The sequence below is a fragment of the Bubalus kerabau genome, chromosome 3 (genome assembly GCF_029407905.1).
Source record: "Bubalus kerabau isolate K-KA32 ecotype Philippines breed swamp buffalo chromosome 3, PCC_UOA_SB_1v2, whole genome shotgun sequence".
Lineage (NCBI taxonomy): Eukaryota > Metazoa > Chordata > Mammalia > Artiodactyla > Bovidae > Bubalus > Bubalus kerabau.
The window spans coordinates 167,821,210-167,841,692 of record NC_073626.1 but is presented as its reverse complement, the minus strand read 5'-3'; the positions used below and the strand labels follow the sequence as shown (position 1 = coordinate 167,841,692).

Genomic DNA, 20,483 nt, shown 5'->3' with positions numbered 1-20,483 from the left:
CAGTGTGGGACTCTGAGCAGGAGGGCAATCAATAAACAGCAGGAAAAGAACCTGACAAGGATTGTAAAGTTTAGATTAGGAAGTTTAGCAGAACCTATAGGCTCTGATCTTGCCAGATCTTCTGGAATTCTCCTTGTTATATCCTCAGATATCTCTTCAACTGTTCTGCATGAATGCTCAGTCGCTTCAGCTGGGTCCAACTCTTTGCAACCCCATGGACTGTAGCCCACCAGGCTCCTCTGTCCATGGGATTCTCCAGGCAAGAATACAGACTGGGTTGCTATGCCCTCCTCCAGGGGGTTCTTCCTGATCCAGGGATTGAACCCACTTCCCTCATGTTTCCTGTATTGGCCAGTGGGTTCTTTACCACTCCTTTGGAGGATTGGAGCCTTTGGAGGATTTGTATGTTCAAGAGGTTCCAGGTTTCACCCTTCAACACTGGCCAGGTGGCTTCTAGTCACCATGCAAATGGAAGTTCTGCTCATAGTCAGCATGCTGGGCAGTGGGCAGTAACAGGCTGAAGGCTCACCCATTCCCCACAGTAAATGCAAGATTCAGGCTCCTGGGTTCTCTTCCCCACCCTTCCCCTCAGCTTCTCTGTCCAACCCACTCTTTGTCAGTCTCTACTTTCACAGGAATTAACAGGAGAGAAAAATAAAGTCCTTAGCTAGTGTGCTTGCCAGATTTTACTAGGAAACAATATTTCCAATGGGCTAAACAAAATGTGTAAGTTAACATTAGTTTCATGTTTCCCAGGACAGCTGAGTTCTCAGAAATGGTCACCCCTGACCATCTCAGACATGAATCTGAGAACTTCATCCAAGACTAAGCAAATGGATTCATGTGGCCTTTGAAAGTGAAAGTCACAAAGTCCCTACACTGCAGGTCAAGCACTTAAGTTCGATGAGAGGCTCCACAGAAAAGTTTGGATATCTGGTTTCTTGGTCCAAAACTGATTAATGATATGATAATACAATGAGGAAAAGTGCAAAAGGAAAAGAGGGAAGAAGGGGAGGGGAGGAGAGGCCAGATCCATCAATAAAACTACCTGCAAGCCAGAGCAGGCAGGAAAACCACAAGAGACAGACAGAAGAATTTAAGTGAATTTAAATAGTAGAGCTATAGAGGACTAGTGAGCTCTACAACCTCAAACAGTCCCACTGGAGGAGACCTCAGTATCACAGTTAATCTATCAGTACTGTCACTGCTACTACAAGTGACGGGACAATGAGGGCCACCCCTGTGTGAGGCCTCCCTTGTTCAGGCCATCTTGCTGGACACGTCTCAAGTGTTAGCACACGGTACCCACGCAGTGCTGATCACAACAGTGACCCTGAGTCAAACACCCTGATATTCATATACCCTTCCTTTTTCTTTAAAATGGGGTACTATACACATACAACCTTCCAAAATCATTGTTTTTCTAATTTAAAATTATGTTTTAATTAAATAAGTAAGAGTCAATTGGATCAGTTGCTTTGCCTGCAATGACTAATATTTTAGGAATCACTTGACCTCAAGCTACTTAAACAATGAAAAAGGCATGCATATGGGAGGTGGAGGGTATGGGGTTATTTTGCTTGTTTGATGGTTTGGGGTTGTTGTTGTTTAAGAAAGTAAGTGGAAAGGCAAAAGTTACATCTGATTCCCAACTGTCTGTCATCAGACCCAAAGGACATATGTATATCTACAATTGTAAATATGTAACATAGCATCCAAAAGTCTTAAAAGGGAGTCTTATTAAAGGGATGGGAAAATAAATATATATATATATATATAGGAATTGATTGATATTGGATTGATTACCTGGTTCGACTCCTGGCTCGGGAAGATCCACTGGAGAAGGGTAGGCTACCCACTCCAATATTCTTGGGCTTCCCTTATGGCTCAGCTGGTAAAGAATCCACTTGCAATGCTGGAGACCTGGGTGTGATTCTTGGGTTGGGAAGATCACCTGGAGAAGGGAAAGGCTACCCACTCCAGTATTCTGGCCTGAATTCCATGGACTGTACAGTCCATAGGGTCACAAAGGGTCGGACACGACTGAGTGACTTTCACTTTCATAGGCTTCCCCGGTGGTGGCAGTGGTAAAGAACCCGCTTGCGAATGCAGGAGACACGAGAGACGTGGGTTCAATCCCTGTGTCAGGAAGATTCCCTGGAGGAGGCCATGGCAACCCAGTCCAGTATTCTTGCCTAGAGAATCCTATGGACAGAGGAGCCTGGTGGGCTAAGGTCTGTAAGGTCACAAAGAGTTGAACACGACTGAAGCAACTTAGCACTCATGCAACAGTACCAGAAGAATGAGCTTACATCTTTATTTTTCTTTGATCTTTCGTTGACCCTACTGTGTTTCGGTGTTTCTCCTCTGGTTTTCTGTGTACCTTGTATGTGCTTCATTGGTTGGCACTTATATTTGTTTATGTGACCACTTGACTTGCTGTGTGCATTTTTTGTGTATGCTTCTTGGTGCCTCAGTATTTTTAATTTATTGCTTCTCTTTGCTGTTTCATGTTTCTATTTTTTTCTTTAAAGTTTCTCTTTCCACTTTTCCACTTTTAACTTTTCTGTTGCATTTTGTCCCTCAAGTATACCATAAATTTAATTATATCCTTCATTATGCCTCATACATTTTCATAGGAACATACATTCATGCATTTATATTAAATATAGGCTGAACTTTATTTTTAAAAGATTTATTTGAGAGGATAAAAGAGTTTTCTTTTTTTCTCACTTGATTCTGGCTAATAGTTTCTATGATTCAGGGCTTTTGATTTATTAAAACAAAATGGCCTATTCACGACCTAAGTGTTCTAGATTCCAATCAAAGGATATATAGAAAAAGAATGTGTAAAAGGAAGATAAAAATGATAAGTAGAAAATTCACCACAAAGCATATTTGTATTGGGTTGACCAAAGGTTTATTCAACTTTTTGGCCAATGCAATACTTCACCTACTTCTCATATAGACAAAGAAATGTGGAATAATAAAATACAAGTTAATCACTTCTAACATGTTTGCTATCTTCTTTATCAGTATACAGGTGATATATAGTGGCTTAGATGGTAAAGAATCCATCTGCAATGTGGGAGACCTGAGTTAAATCCCTGGGTTGGGAAGATCCCCTGCAGAAGGGCATGAAAATCCACTCCAGTATTCTTGCCTGAAGAATCCCCATAGACAGAGGAGCCTGGCAGTCTGCAGTCCATGGGGTCACAAAGAGCTGGACACAACTGAGCAACTAAGCATATAGCACTGCACAGATTTTAAAAATACTAATAAGAACCAGTTTACATAAATTTATCATTACTATGCTCATGCATAGTTAAATAACAAAATAATGCCAGATCAACTAGGAAAAGCATGCTTCTGAGTTTAAAAAAAAATGCTTCCTAAAAAAACATGCTTCAATTAATGTGAAGGCTGTACTTAGAAAACTGTGAAGCAAAATGAAATTGATTCATAGTCTAACACTACTGTATTATTTTAACTCTTTCCTATTTCCCAAACCCCATCAATAATTATAAGCCTCTAAGACATGAAATTATTAAATTAGGTGTATCTTTTAGAGATTATTAAAAATAAGAGTTGAAGGGATACATTTTATTTGACATAGCTTTTTAAAGCCAAAAGATTATATTTGCTTTGAATTGAATATCAGAATATTAGCAAAATGAACATTTCTAGTGAAGGCAATGGCACCCCACTCTAGTACTCTTGCCTGGAAAATCCCATGGATGGAGGAGCCTGGTGGGCTGCAGTCCATGGGGTCGCAAAGAGTCGGACACGACTGAGCGACTTCACTTTCGCTTTTCACTTTCCTGCATTGGAGAAGGCAATGGCAACCCACTCCAGTGTTCTTGCCTGGAGAATCCCAGGGATGGGGGAGCCTGGTGGGCTGCCGTCTCTGGGGTCGCACAGAGTCGGACACGACTGAAGCGACTTAGCAGCAGCAGCAGCAGTGAAACTTAGTGGGGTATGGAGCACAGAGATACAAGTCTTACTTTTATTTCTGAAATGCAAAAAAAAAAAAAAAAAAGAATGTGACTCAGGGGTCATGAATGGTATACTACTTCATATCACTTATCCTCTCCCCATGTTATGGGCAAGTGTTTACAAATCCTATCTGTCAAGAGGGAAGCGGATAGTTATATCACTGAGGGCAGCAGTAACTGTAGGTAAACTCTCAGCTATCAACACTTTTGGATCTATATTTTGAATCACAGGATGATTCTAAGAGCCCCTGTGATTGTGTTAAAATCAGACAGTGTTTTTCTATTTTCTTCCTGAGTCAAAAAAAAAATGGCTTTGGATTACTCGTTAGAAATTCTATGTGCATTTTTCCTCCCTTCCATATGATAAAGTAAAACATTGAAATTGATATAACTCAGGGCATGACCTTTCTCTGAAGAGCTGATGCACAGTTAATAACATATGGAAAGGAATTTAATCCTCAGATCTCTAAAAAGCTATAAAGAGCCTAGATCACTTTTCCATGTACAAGCTTGGTTTTAGACGCATACAAAGCTCATTTTGGAGTTGAATAGGAAAGTCTGTGACATATAGCACATAGTCTGATTCTAACAGATGGATTTTTCTTGAAATAACTTCATTAGTTAATCACTTTTTTTACATATACTTTTTCTAGCTAATTGGTATAACTGCCAGCTGGAGCTGTTAAGAAATGTCCAAAGAAATTGGTAGGTAGGGGGAACACCGGCTCATTTCACCAATTCTAGGATTAAACTTCTACTAATTTCATACTAACCAATATGTATTTTGAGAGTAAAGTCTTCTCCATAATTTTTTTCCACCTTTTTCCAAAAAGCTTACTAGATGTATGTTTAAACCAACTCAATCATTCAGAGTTGAAGACATGACAAAAAGACAAGATACCAGAAAATGAGCCTCACAGGTCAGCAGGTGTCCAGAATGCTCCTGGGAAGAACAGAGAAATAGCTCCAGAAAGAATGAAGAGGCTGGGCCAAAGCGGAAACAACGCTGAGTTGTGAATATGTCTGGTAGTAAGAAGTTAATGTTTTCATCAATCTTTCTGATTAAAGAGGAAAAAGATAAGTTGCTTATAACCACTAATGAATATTAATTATCTATGGAATTTCATCACCATCTTCATCAGACATGCTGAAGAGTTCTTTTCCTTTAAAGAAGTTTCTCAGTGTAACTGCATGAATGCCTGTGTGCTCAGTCACTTGTAGCCTGCCAGACTCCTCTATCCAAGGAATCTTCCAGGTGAGAACAGTGGAGCGGGTTGCCATTTCCTACTCCAGGGGATCTTCCCGACCCAGAGACGGAAACTTTGTCTCTTGCGTCTCGTCTCCTGCGTTGGCTGGTGGATTCTTTAGGAATCCTATGGCATCATTGGAGATGTAAATGATTACGTTTCAGCTTAAGTGCCCTAAGACATTTTTAAATAAAGGAAAACAGTGTAATTTAATGAAATGAACATTGAGAAAACTGGGATCTGTTTTGACTTTACAAAATCTTTACGTAGTGATTTGGATCTCACAAAAGCGTTAGTCCTTCAGATAGAGACAATCCCTAGTCTTTGAAATTCAGTGGTAAATATCATGTTCCCCACCTACTTATCATTAACAATCTTTCTGTAATTTATGTGTTGATAGATCTAGGAAAAGTACCATAGGAATAAGATGCTAATTACCAAGGGCTTTAAAAGGGAAACAGCAAGCCTAGTCTAGTTTAGCAGGAAGGTAAGGATGTAGCAACATGGAGTATGCGGAGAGAATAATTTGTTGTTTTTTTAAAAAGTAATAATTCTATTCAAATTGCTCTCTTTCCAGTAAAGGCTTTCTAATACAGATTTGCTCGAGCAGTTTTTAATATAAGGCAATTTTAACACTTACCAATTCCATGTTTGAATGTATAATTTCCTGCCAAATCAAGACGTACCTAAAAATTTTTATACTAATATGTTTTCTTTGTTAGACTTCCAGGGGTCACTTAAATTGAGATCTTACACTTCATTTTAAATTTAAAACCGATTCCTCTTTTTAATATATTATATTGTGCAGACCGTCACTTTCAGTTCTTTCAGAACACACTAGTTCCTTTTTTGTTTGGGCAGCTTAAAAAAAAATGACACAAATTTACTACTTCGAAATTCTAGAAGACAGAAGTCTGAAACGTGTTTCACATGACTGAAATCAAGCCTGTAGGCTGGGCTCCCATTCTTTCTGAAGGTCTAGGAGAGAATGGGTTCCCTGGACTCTTCAATGTTCTAGAAGTTTTCTGATTTCTTGGCTCACAACCCCCTCCCCCATCCTCAAACCCGCATGTTCATCTCTGCCTCCGACGGCCCTGCCTCTGTCTTTCACTTTTAAGGACCTGTAAGAAGGCAATATTTCCTTTGGTATGGTGAAAAAAAAAAAATCACGCATCTTGAGCTTTCAACTAAAAGGACCAAAGCTCACTTTGTTGCTGTGTTACTAAGTCCTGTCCTCTGTGACCCCCTGGACTATAGCCACCAGGCTCCTCTGTCCATGGGCTTTCCCAGGCAAGAATACTGGAGTGGGTTGCCATTTCCTTCTCCAGGGGATCTTCCCGACCCAGGGATCGAACCCTGGTCTCCTGCATTTGCAATCGGATTCTTTACCACTGAGCCACCTGGGAAGCCCCGCCAAGCCCACATACCACGTGCCTTATCTGTACATCAAGGGCTTCCTTGCACTCAAGTCACAAAGGACAGCGTCTGTGCACTTACTCTCTGCAGGTTCTTTAGAGCGGCGGCCGCTGGACGACTTCCTCAGCAGGCTGCGCCCCGAGGTAAAGAGGCTGGTTAACTCTTCCAAAGGACTCGTGGGGGTTCTGGACCGGGAGCCGCTCGGAGCCGAGCCGTAGGTATTGACCGCGGCGTTGACCATCTTGCTCCCGTCTGACACCGGTCTGGGGGTGGAGTGAGGCACTGATGGCGAGCTCCTGGAGAGGCTGCCCGAATGCACGGCGTCGTAGGGTGGGGGCCTTTTGAGGCTGAGCGGGGTCAGGGACCTGCCCATGCTCACAGGCGATGGGGAAGCGGAGTGACTTTTGGGGTAGCCGTGCGGCGACTGCGTTCGGTACAGAGTGGAGGGCGGGGGAGGAGACGAGGAGAGCACGGAGGAGGTGGGAACTGGCCCCAGGGCTCCGGCCTGGTCTTTCTCCACTTTCGCGTGGCCGGAGGCATGCGATGGCAAGGAGGATGGAGAGGCCCCAGCCTGCTGTTTCATATAAGACACGTTTTCCAACACAGGAAGCTTGGTGACCTCCAGCGGGGTGAGCGGAGACTCATCCGAGTTGGGGGAGCACTGCACCGGGGCCGGGGGGAACACCAGCAGCGGGGGTCTATGAGACAGCAGGTTGGGAAAGGGCGGGGGTATGTCACAGAGCAAACCCTTTGGAGTACATGGCACTGAGGACTTGGCCAAGTCCAGGTCAGGCACCGTGGGAGTAGCACACTGCGAAGAACAGCTGTGATGGTCGAGGTCACATTTTGAGTCTTGGCCTAGATCGTCAAAAATGGGGTATTTCATTTCTTCGTAGACGGCCTCACTCTGGTCCTCATCGTCCTTCCGGAAGTCTCTGAGAATGTTCCCCACCATCTCAATGTACACGGGCTCCTCCTCCTCGGGGTCCCCTGCAGGGCTGCTGACCTGGCAGAGGGAGGAGTCCCGCGGGAGTGAGGTCCTCCTGGGTCCGTGCTTTTTGATATACGTTTCGTCAAAAGATGTACTGAGCTGAGTGTTCGGGTTCCGTTTTGGTTTGGGAGGAGGAATCTTCTTTGAATATTCATCACTGTGGGGTCTTGGCTTGGTTGACACTAAAAGAAGAAAACAGTAAAACAGATGAGTACGATAGTAAAACTTTCAGATATGACTTGCAGGTGGCTTTCCTACTCTAATGAGAAGGAAATGGCAACCCACTCCAGTATTCTTGCCTGGAGAATCCCATGGATGGAGGAGCCTGGCGGGCTACAGTCTATGCGGTCACAAAGAGTCAGACACCCCTGAACCACTAACACTTTACTACTCTAAACTTATGAGGGAAGGGGTAACCTGAATCATTTCTAGATGGAGGCATAGACTAAAATTGCAACAGAAATCAAACATTTCAATATTTAGAAAAACATGATGTGAAAACCGTAGTAATATTTATCTTCAACTTAATATTAATAATCCAACACTGATAAATGCATTAAGGCCAGAACTCTTCACCACTGTCTTAGAATTTCTAAATAGAAACTTTCAGATGACACAAATTGGATAAAAACAATCACATATTTGATACAAATCAACCTCTACCAATTAAGCAACAAAGAAACTTAAGGGAAAAAAAACAAAACAGTTTCTGTTAGAACAAATGGTTATAATAACACCATGGGGACTGTGCCCATTTAATGATATGGCTATTACACATGATCACATCTTGCTTTCATTTGGGATAAAAATGTTCCAGCCTGCTAGACTTAATCTCTGTCTTGGTTCAGACAAATAACTTTTATACAGATGGGGCTGATACATCAGGGGAAATTGATGTGAACATCTTATGAGGCTAGACAAGTTAATCTCCAAATCTCCAGGTAGTGTTGATTATGGTGTATTCTGTTTTTGTTCAGAAGGTCTCTCATGATATTCCAAATGCTGTCTTGGAATGAATTTATTGCCCTGACACATAAGAAGCCCCTAGAGAGTTTTACAAGAGAATAATCCAGAGAATGATGTGCAAGCTTCAAGAATAACTTCTGGAAACTCACAATAGATGTACATACAAGTATATTCCACAGCCTGCTGGAAGTCCTCCTTGCAATGGAGTATAAACTTCTGACTCCATCCAGGAGGGCCAAACAGGCAATGTGTCTGTGACTGCAAACAATTGTTTAGCATGCAGGGAAGGTACTGAAGTTTTGTTATTATCTCATTATTGCATTGTGCTGATACAGAATTATAATGATTATCATTTTTATCCAATGTGGCAGAATGTAGTTCATTGTGGTAAGTGATAGCATACAATGTAAGTTGACAGTTTAGTTTATAGGTATAAAACTATGAGAAAAGAACAGACTTCTCTATAATTTGCAGCTTGAAGGGAGAGGAGGTCTCAAGGCACAAAGCAGGAAATACCCCAAATTTCCTTAGTTTTGTTTTTCAATTAGTATAACCTGTGATACAGAAAGTCTTCTAAAACTTACTATAGGAGAATCAAGTGCTTAAAGTTTATTTAGGTGGCTTCGCTAAACATCAATCATATCTTCTGAGAAAGAGAACCCATCACATACTCTAGCAGTGGCTATATTGCTCACTTCTTTTCTAGGTCATTCCTGCTTTCAAATATTCTGCTCCATTGTTCCCATGATGATTTTTTTCACTCATTACAATCAAACAGCTTGTTGAGGGAAGTTTCTTAATATTATGTATACTTTTCCTTTAACTTACAGTAGGAAAAAACTAGATGCCGTTTCCAGGGTGGGGTGATACAGCAGTAGAGCCTTTTCATGTCAAATAAGAAAAATCTAGGGACATAATGGGATGAAAACGACCCAGAAGATTCTTTAGGCAGGACCCAAAGTGACTAATAGTTCCTCTCTGTATCTCTTACTGGTAATAAATTTTTATTGGTTTTGAAATCTACCATGCATGTTCACTTTATATGGTTTAAGTAAATTATCAAATTATATACAAAAATCTGGGCCCAAATAAAGTAAAACCATAAATTAATGAATAAGATTGACTTTGAATTGGAAGGGACTTTGAAAGAGCCAAGACTTAAAAGTCCACCCAGACTATTCTTCTGTAGCTTGTTTCTTGCCATCTTCCACCTCAGCTTGTCATCCTAGACTGCATAACTCACCCTCTAGGAATACTTGCCACTGAGTATTGAGTTATAGGAATTGAATGGTGTGGGAAGTAGCAAGTCATTCTGTAAATTGAGGGTTAATCTAAAGTTAGGAATGAATGTGTGTCCATGAAATGGATAACTTCATGATTTAAGAATTATCATACTTAGAATAAGACTTTCGTTATTCTGATTCCTAAATTATAACTCACTGCTGGGTTTTTTTTCTTTTTTGACCTTCCTCTAAATTATAATACCAACATAGACTTGGGTAGTTGTGTGGAGAGAATTAACAGGACAAGCAGAACATAAGCATCTACTGAGCCCAAACCTAGGTAGAAACACTGCATTGAGGGAAGACTGCAGCCCAGGATTCCCAGGAACATAGAGGTCAGGGTAGAGCTGAAAGTGACATGATATTCAGGAAAGTGGAAGCATCAGCCTCTTCCCTGGAACCAGCATCCCTCTTTCCACATAGATTAGAATGTGGCCTTTGGAACAGGCAAGACCAATGCTTGGGTTGCACTCAAAATATAAGCAAATGACACTAGTTTTGTTTGCCAAAATAAACAGAAAAAAATGAAATAAAATAAAGACCCACCATATCTATTAAATAATGTAAGAAAGAAAAAGATTCTATTCTATAACACAACATAGTTAGAATTAAGATAACTGTTCATTATTAGGGCTTCCCAGGTGGCTCAGTGATAAATGATCCACCTACCAATGCAGGAAATGTGGGTTTGATTCCTGGGTCAAAAGGTGCCGTGGAGAAGGCAATGGCAACTCACTCCAGTATTCTTGCCTGGCAAATCCCATGGACAGAGGAGCCTGGAGGACTGCACTTCATGGGGTCGCAAAAGAGTCAGACATGACTTAGCGACTAAAAAAGTTCATTGCGAAGGAATTTAGATAATTTATTTGTACTGTGAGGACAACTTTAATACCAAACCAAGTACAAATATTATCTGACAAGGGGAATTACATATGTGACTCTTGTGATGAATCTAAGGTAATCAAAATTGACAGTTGCTATGGACTGAACTGTGTCCCTGGAAAATTATTTTCTTGAAGTCCTAACATCCAATGTGATGTTATTGGAGGGAGATCCTTTGAGTGATAATTAGGTCATGAAGTCATGAGGGCTGGGTACTACTGATGGAAGAGATTAGTGACCTTATAAGAAGCATCACCAGAAAGCATTTTCATTGTCTCATTCTCTTCACCATGTGAGGACATAGTGAAAAGATTGCCATCTGCTGGGCAGGAAAAGTATTCTCAGCAGAAACTATGTTAATACCTTGATCTTGGACTTCTGCCCTCAAGAACTATGAGAAAATAAATATCTGCTGTTTAAGCCACCTAGTCCGTGGAATTTTGTTATGTCAGCTTGAGATGACTTAGAACACAGAATACTGATTAAAACTAGATCTGATAGACAGAGTGCCTGGTGAATTATGGATGGAGGTTCATGACATTGTACAGAAGACAGGAAACAAGACCATCCCAAGAAAAAGAAATGCAAAAAAGCAAAATGGCTGTCTGGGGAGGCCTTACAAATAGCTGTGAAGAGAAGGGAAGCGAAAATCAAAGGAGAAAAGGAAAGATACACATTTGAATGCAGAGTTCCAAAGAATAGCAAGAGAGATAAGAAAGCCTTCCTCAGTGATCAATGCAAAGAAATAGAGGGAAAAAATAGAATGGAAAAGACTAGAGACCTCTTCAAGAAAATTAGAGATACCAAGGGAACATTTCATGCAAAGATGGGCTTGATAAAGGACAGAAATGGTAGCGACCTAACAGAAGCAGAAGATATTAAGAAGAAGTGGCAAGAATACACAAAAGAACTGTACAAAAAAGATCTTCATGACCCAGATAGTCACAATGGTATGATCATTCTCCTAGAGCCAGACATCCTGGAATGTGACATCAAGTGGGCCTTAGGAAGCATCACTATGAACAAAGCTAGTGGAAGTAATGGAATTCAGGTTGAGCTATTTCAAATCCTAAAAGATGATGCTGTGAAAGTGTTGCACTCAATGCACAAGCACATTTGGAGAACTCTGCAGTGGCCACAGGACTGGAAAAGGTCAGTTTTCATTCCAATCCCAAAGAAAGACAATGCCAAAGAATGCTCAAACTACCGCACAATTGCACTCATCTCACACACTAGTAAAGTGATGCTTAAAATTCTCCAAGCCAAGCTTCAGAAATACGTGAACCATGAACTTCCTGATGTTCAAGCTGGTTTTAGAAAAGGCAGAGGAACCAGAGATCAAATTGCCAACATCCGCTGGATTATCGAAAAAGCAAGAGAGTTCCAGAAAACCATCTATTTCTGCTTTATTGACTATGCCAAAGCCTTTGACTGTGTGGATCACAATAAATTGTGGAAAATTCTGAAAGAGATGGGAATACCAGACCACCTGACCTGCCTCTGGAGAAACCTGTATGCAGGTCAGGAAGCAACAGTTATAACTGGACATGGAACAACAGACTGGTTCCAAATAGGAAAAGGAGTATGTCAAGGCTGTATATTGTCACCCTTCTTATTTAACTTAAATGCAGAGAACATCATGAGACACGCTGGGCTGGAAGAAGCACAAACTAGAATCACAATTGCCGGGAGAAATATCAATAACCTCAGATATGCAGATGACACCACCCTTATGGCAAAAAGTGAAGAAGAACTAAAAAGCCTCTTGATGAAAGTGAAAAAGGAGAGTGAAAAAGTTGGCTTAAAGCTCAACATTCAGAAAACTAAGGTCATGGCATCTGGTCCCATCACTTCATGGGAAATAGTTGGGAAAACAGTGGAAACGGTGTCAGACTTTATTTTTTTGGGCTCCAAAATCACTGCAGATGGTGACTGCAGCCATGAAATTAAAAGACTCTTACTCCTTGAAAGGAATGTTATGACCAACCTAGACAGCATATTCAAAAGCAGAGACATTCCTTTGTCAACAAAGGTCCATCTAGTCAAGGCTATGGTTTTTCCAGTGGTCATGTATGGATGTGAGAGTTGGACTATAAAGAAAGCTGAGCACCGAAGAATTGATGCTTTTGAACTGTGGTGTTGGAGAAGACTCTTGAGAGTCCCTTGGACTGCAAGGAGATCCAACCAGTCTATCCTAAAGGAGATCAGTCCCGGGTATTCATTGGAAGGACTGATGTTGTAGCTGAAACTCCAATACTTTGGCCACCTGATGCGAAGAGCCGACTCATTTGAAAAGACCCTGATGCTAGGAAAGATTGAGGGCAGGAGGAGAAGGAGATGACCGAGGATGAGATGGTTGGATGGCATCACCGATTCAATGGACATGGGTTTGGGTGGACTTCCCGTGTTGGTGATGGACAGGGAGGCCTGACGTGCTGCAGTTCATGGGGTCGCAAAGAGTCATAGACGACTGAGCAACTGAATTGATTGATTGAATGAAACACCCTATAATGTTAACACTCAAGCACCCACTCTTTCATCTTCTGGTGGTGTAATACTTTAACAAGCTTTGTTACTTTAAGAATTAATATAGCTCTTTCCCAGTCTTTTGGGCTTCCCTCATAGCTCAGTTGGTATTATTTACCAATCTGCCTGCAATCCAGGAGACCCGGGCTCAATACCTGGGTCAGGAAGATCCCCTGGAGAAGGATATGGCTACCCACTCCAGTATTCTTGCCTGGAGAATTCTTTTGGATGTAATTTGCACCTTCCCTTCCCCGATACTCCTCAACCACTGAAGCCACGTTAGAGAGCATATTAATGCGGAATACAGAGATGTTGATCTAAGGTACCCACCCAGGAGCATCCTTCCCCGCCCACTGCCTGTTATTCTGGTTCTTTTCTCTCTGATAATCCAACCTCTGATTTATGCCAAGGCACATGTCATGCTATTTAATGAACCCACTTTCTAGATATTCTTTGTTTTCTGTTGTTGCTTCCTGTGGCATATAGACTCTCTGCTCCTCCACTGGGTTGGGTGTGTCCTCCTGCCCATCATCGAAAGCAATTCTCCAGCCATCCTTGTCCAGAGAATCCTTCATTATTTGGACAAGCTTCTTCCCTCCCCCTTTCCATGTATAGTGAAAAGAGCCTAAGGCAAGCAGATTCATATAATTCAAACCCACTTTATTTCCTGCTCCTCTTCCTTTGTTTGATTCAAATCAAGATGAGAGTATTGAGGATTATTTAGTGAGTAAAGCAATAAGTAAATTACAGCCAATCAGGATGAACAAACAGATTCATTGCTTCAATATCAGGAGAATTTTATTCCAGGCAATGTCTGGTTCCCATTACACATCCCCCTTGCAACCTCATGGTTCTCTCTGAAAAGTCAGAAGAGGGAATGATTTCATCTCTAATGAACTGATTTTTCTCTGCATTTGCAACTTATCACCTGGTTTCACCTTATTCCAAGTACTGAGTAAATAATTCATTGAGCAATGAAATTTTGTTTCAGCTGTCATATATGCTTTGTTTGTTTGCTTACCAAAAGAAGGAAAAGACTGAAATTTTTAGCAGCATTGTCCCATGATTCATTCTAGTTTAACATCACTCTAGAGAACTAAAAATTAACTAAAAATTCATGTTTTAAAAATTATTTCTTTAAAAGGTGTTTAAAAATAGTTTTGTTCTATATACATAGATGATGAAATTCTACTAATAAATGATAATAAAATTTGCATTGCAGATTTCAACATTTAACCTAATTCAACCATAATAAAAAGGTGACTTTTACTGCACTTGAATGAACTGTAAATTATTTCTAATAAGACCAAAGATAGAAGCAGTAATCCCTGTTCAGCTCCAGAACACAAACTTTATGCTTAAAATAGTATAATGACAGTAGCATTGAATAAGCAGAAAGTGACATTTTTGAAGTGAAATATCTGTGCACAGAGATTATGTATGGCTTTCAGTCATGCCCAAATGATCTGTCTTTCACAGTTAATTTTGGAAATTCACCATGTCCCTTGTCAAACTATCCTGAAATATTTTTTCCTTATTAAAGAAAGAGTAATGAATAACCACACTTTAGTGTCTATGCATGTTCTTGATGCAAGAAGTGAGAAAAGAGACAACACAGGTGAGTATCTCCTCTGATGAAAAGTCCCTTTGATCACAGATTCCCAGAATTTGAAAGAGTCTTAGAGATTATCCAACCCAAACTTCATATACCACTGATGAAGAAATATAAATTCCTTATCAACTACTTAAAAAAATTTCAGTCGATTCAATCTTTTATACCTTTTAAAACGAAGGAAAGGAAAAAGGGAAAAAACTCTAAAATTCCTTATTTTGTATATGGCAAAAAGTATCACTTAGAAAGGTCATCCTCATGCATGCTATAATGGCACTATTGTGTGGTTTCCTTAAAGAGGTATACTTAAATAGCTCTGGTTACAGAATTATATTTAAATAGGTCATTCAAACTGGGAAATGAGTGTCCAGTGAACAGAAGTTATGGCCAAATTACAAGATACTGAACTGGCTGATTCTAGAAGGTGAGAGACACATTTCCCACTTTCAGTAGAATTCTGCTCACAATAACTCTCTTTTCACAACTCAGAATTTCAGGAGTTTTAAGAATATTTTTATGTTCACAGTCACAACCCCCATAATAGAATCCACAAAATTGTTCTTTTCTTATTTTGTTTTATTTTTTTTTTAAATGAAGGTGTTTATAAAGGGATGGGAGTTACAAATACTCTTGGTTTGTTTACAGTAGGACCACAAAAGTGTGAAAATATACAAAAAGGATCAGATTTAGAATTGTAGTGTTTGTGCTATTTGTACCATCCTAGATCTGCCAACAATGAAAACACAAGACTCAGATCAAAGTTTGGATTGAAACAGTGTAAGACATGGGATTGGCTCACCACTATGGTCTTAAAGTTGAGTGGGACTGAGAGTCTTGGCTTAAATTAGATACAGGGCGTTTCTTGTGAACAAGGAAAGATGACTCGGAGGGAAGATTTAAGAGCTCAGAGAGGATAATTACAGAACCCAAACTGGGGAGCAGAACTGGGCTCTAATCAATAAATTCTTCTGGAGACATCACTTTGCTGAAAAAGGTCCACCTAGTCAAAGCTATGGTTTTTCCAGTAGTCATGTATGAATGTGAGAGTTGGACCATAAAGAAGGCTGAGTGCCAAAGAATTGATGCTTTCAAATTGTGGAGTTGGAGAAGACTCTTGAGAATCCCCTGGACTGTAAGGATATCAAACCAGTCAATTCTAAAGGAAATCAACGCTGAATATTCATTGGAAGGACTGATACTGAAGCTGAAGCTCGAATACTTTCACCACCTGATGTAAGAGCCCACTCGTTGGAAATGATCCTGATGCTCAGAGAGATTGAAGGCAAAAGGAAAAGGAGGACAGCAAAGGATGAGAGCATCACTGATTCTATGGACATGAATTTGAGCAAACTCTGATAGTGGAGGAGAGAGGAGCCTGGCATGCTGCAGTCCACGGAGTCAAAGAGTAAGATATAACTTAGTGACTGAATAACAACGAGAATAGGAAGAACTGTACATATGTACACAACTGGATTCCCAAATTGCTATGACTTCTATGTTATAGCACTAGTCACTTAATTGCAGTGACTTCTATGTGCCTCCAATCCCTACTGTTCTGAACAAGACTGTACACTGTGGTCTTCCTGCTCCTGAACTGCCAGTCTGTGTCAAGTTTTGTAGGGCAGATAAACTGTACTTTTAATTCAAAGACCTCTGCATATGACAAATTGCACCCAAGGAACCATAAGGCCATGATCTAGATGATGAAATCCTGGATTGCAAGCTTATGGTATAATTCAGTGAAACTTCTGGTCAATATTTGATTATTAAAAACAATGGGACTAGAAGGCAAGTTGTGATAGATTGGCTTCTAAGAAAGCCACCCTCAATTCCTCCCCTCCTTGTATGCTTTCCATTTCTCAGTAAGTAATCTATGTCCTTCTCAAATCAAGGCAGGCCTTAACTTACCTTGATAAATATAATGTGGCAGAAGTGATAATGTGTCTTGAATATAAGAGAACTGACAGCTTTCACTGCCTGTATCTCAAAAGCCACTGTAAATTGCCATGTAAAATCTCTTAGACCAACATGCTGTGAAGAAACTCAACGCAAATATGTGAAGAGACCACCTGGAGAAGAAAGACCACCCAGGAGTGTGAGTGAAGCCTTGTTGAATCCTTCAACTCATCCTGACTGCCAGTTGAGTATGGCTAAATGAGAGACCCCAAACAATGAAACACAGAATAGAAGAACTATGCATAGAAGCCAGCTCAACTCATAGAATAAGTAAAAAATTGTTGGTGTTTTCAGCAACAGCATTTTGGGTTGGTTTATTGCACACCATAGATAACTGAAAAAAAATCCTAAAATTGATTTCCTGTTTGTGTAGCTATCTCACAGAAAATGCTATTGTTATTTTTGTAGAAGTAGGGCACAGTGTGCACCCTGAGGAAACAGAAAGCATCCTTGAAGAATAGGGAAATTAAAGAAGTAAGATTGCTTTCTGAGTCTTACAAAGTCACCATGGGATGATTCAGAGAAGAGACATAAAAAGAGACTATATACTTTCTGGTCAAAAAGACTGGACTGAAATCAGAGTGTAGGTATCAACATATGTAAAGGAAAAACAACTAACAGGGCTCTTTTGAGCCACAGGGATTATCAAGCCAGGAAAGTCACAGAGCAAAAGATGGTGGCCTCTGCACCAATGGCTGGGGAACCTGGTACTCTGTTATCTCCCTGTTGTGGGGATGGGCCCAGCACACTGGTAAGAGTCTATAGCTACTACAATGTGATTCTTGTGAGTCATTCCTTCTCTGACTTCTGTTTCATCAAGAAACTTTTTAAGAAGAGTAATATCCAAAAGAGGAGAGTGAAAAAGTTGGCTTAAAGCTCAACATTCAGAAAACTAAGATCATGGCATCCGGTCCCATCACTTCATGGCAAATAGATGGGGAAACAGTGGAAACAGTGGCTGACTTTATTTGTCTGGGCTCTAAAATCACTGCAGATGGTGATTGCAGCCATGAAATTAAAAGATGCTTACTCCTTGGAAGGAAAGTTATGACCAACCTAGACAGCATATTCAAAAGCAGAGACATTATTTTGTCAACAAAGGTCTGTCTAGTCAAGGCTATGGTTTTTCCAGTAGTCACGTATGGATGTGAGAGTTGGACTATAAAGAAGGCTGAGTGCCGAAGAATTGATGTTTTTGAACTGTGGTGTTGGAGAAGACTCTTGAGAGTTCCTTCGACTGCAAGGACAATGGCACCCCACTCCAGTATTCTTGCCTGGAAAATCCCATGGGCAGAGGAGCCTGGTAGGCTGCAGTCTATGGGTTCGCTAAGAGTCGCACACGACTGAGCGACTTCACTTTCACTTTTCACTTTCATGCATTGGAGAAGGCAATGGCAACCCACTCCAGTGTTCTTGCCTGGAGAATCCCAGGGATGGGGGAGCCTGGTGGGCTGCTGTCTCTGGGGTTGCACAGAGTCGGACACGACTGAAGCGACTTATCAGCACACTGCTATGGTCTGAATGTTTTTGTCCCTTCACTCCCCACCCAACAAATTCACAAGACAGAATCTTAACATTTCATGTTACAGTGTTAGAAGATGGGCCTTGGGAGAAATTAGTTTATGAGTGTGGCACCCTCGTGAAGGGGATTAAAGATCATAGGAAAGTGACCCCACAGAGCTCACTGGCCTCTTTTGCTATGTGGGCGTGCTGAATAGGTCAGCAGTATGCAGCCTGGAACCTAATCATGCACTTACAGCCTCTAGAACCGTGAAACTAGTTTCTGTTGTTCATAGGTCTGCGATATTTTGTTACAGTAGCCTAAAGAGAGACATGTACCAACACTTTTGAGCTTAGCTACTATTAAAAAGCAGAGACTTTACTTTGTCATTAAAGGTCCATCTAGTCAAGGCTCTGTGTTTTCCAGTAGTCATGTATGAATGTGAGAGTTGGACTATAAAGAAAGCTGAGCAGCAAAGAATTGATGCTTTTGAACTGTGGTGTTGGAGAAGACTCAGAGTCCCTTGTACTGCAAGGAGATCCAACCAGTCCATCCTAAAGGAGATCAGTCCTGGGTGTTCATTGGAAGGACTGATGTTGAAGCTGAAACTCCAATACTTTGGCCACCTGATGCGAAGAGTCGACTCACTGGAAAAGACCCTGATGCTGGAAAAGATTGAGGGCAGGAGGAGAAGGGGAGGACAAAGGATGAGATGGTTGGATGGCATCACTGACTCAATGGACATGAGTTTGGGTAAACACGGGAGTTGGTGATGGACAGGGAGGCCTGGCATGCCTGCGGTTCATGGGGTTGCAAAGAGTCAAACACCACCGAGCAACTGAACTGAACTGAACTGAACTTTGACATCTTGGTTATTAGACCTTTAATGATGGATTTTCTGAGTTTATGGATTAAAGGGCAGTACTTTACCAGGGTTAGCTTCCTAGGTGGCACTAGTGGTAAAGAACCCATCCGCCAATGCAGGAGATGTAAGAGACTTGGGTTTGATCCCTGGGTTAGGAAGATCCCCTGGAGGAGGGCATGGCAACCCACTCCAATATTCTTGCTTGCAGAATCCCATGGACAGAGGAGCCTGGTGGGCTATAGTCCTTAGAGTCATAAAAAGTTGGACACGCCTGAAGAGACTCAGCACACACGTACACACTTTAACAGGGAAATTCATCACAGTAACATAATTGCATTGGAATTTGTTCAGAGAGCCAGCCAGCATTCCTAAGGAGACACAACCTTCTATTTATAATAAAAGTGAAAGTGAAAGTCATTCAGTCATGTCCGACACTGCCATCTATGGACTGTAGCCCACCATGCTCCTCTGTCCATGGAATTCTCCAGGCAAGAATACTGGAGTGGGTTGCTATTTCCTCTATTTATAGTATTTATCACAAATATCCAGTTTGATATTTCCATTACCGATTGTAATAGTCCTAAATAAAATCTGTTTTTACCATTTACTGTCCAGTCCTGTTTTCTATTTGATATCCTTGAACTATGCACAGCTGGCTCCTTCCTGTGTGTGCATGCTAAATGGCTTCAGACATGTTCAACTCTTTGCAATCCTATGGACTGTGGCCCTCCAGGCTCCTCTGTCCACGGGATTCTCTAGGCAAGAATACTGGAGTGGGTTTGCCATGCCCTCCTCCAGGAGATTTTCCTGATCCAGGAATTGAACCCACATTTCATGCCTCCTGCATTGACAGGCAAATTCTTTATCATTAGCACCATCCGGGAAGCCCAGCTTCTTCCTAGCACTCAGCGAAAAAAAGTCACTTCTTCAGAGAAGTCTTCTATAACCATCCAATCAGTACTTATCACACTGGATATTTCTCTTGTTTGCTTCTCAGTTATTTTACTCTGTAAGCATAATGATTTAAAATTTTCAGTTCTCTTTCTCATATATTCCTTCGGGTATTTATCATTCTTTCCTCCATTTTTAATCTTTTTTTTTTTTAATAAAAGTTGACCTCCTTAGAGATTTTAGGCATACTTAACCTTAAAGACTAGTTTTATTTAAAAAAAAAAAAGAACCTGAACAAAACTCTGTGCCTATATTACTACAGGTTCCCCAAACCAAAATCTTTCTTGGTTTT

The 20,483-nt window shown here is 40.9% G+C and overlaps 1 protein-coding gene across 1 annotated transcript in view; it reads right to left on the bottom strand.

The window, feature by feature from the left end:
• NYAP2 (neuronal tyrosine-phosphorylated phosphoinositide-3-kinase adaptor 2) overlaps positions 1–20,483 on the bottom strand; it is a 312,055-nt gene that overhangs the window by 110,408 nt on the left and 181,164 nt on the right. The window contains exon 5 of the mRNA XM_055573610.1: positions 6,740–7,831. Within this exon, the coding sequence (XP_055429585.1) occupies positions 6,740–7,831 (1,092 nt within the window). The remainder of the gene's footprint in view (positions 1–6,739; positions 7,832–20,483) is intronic.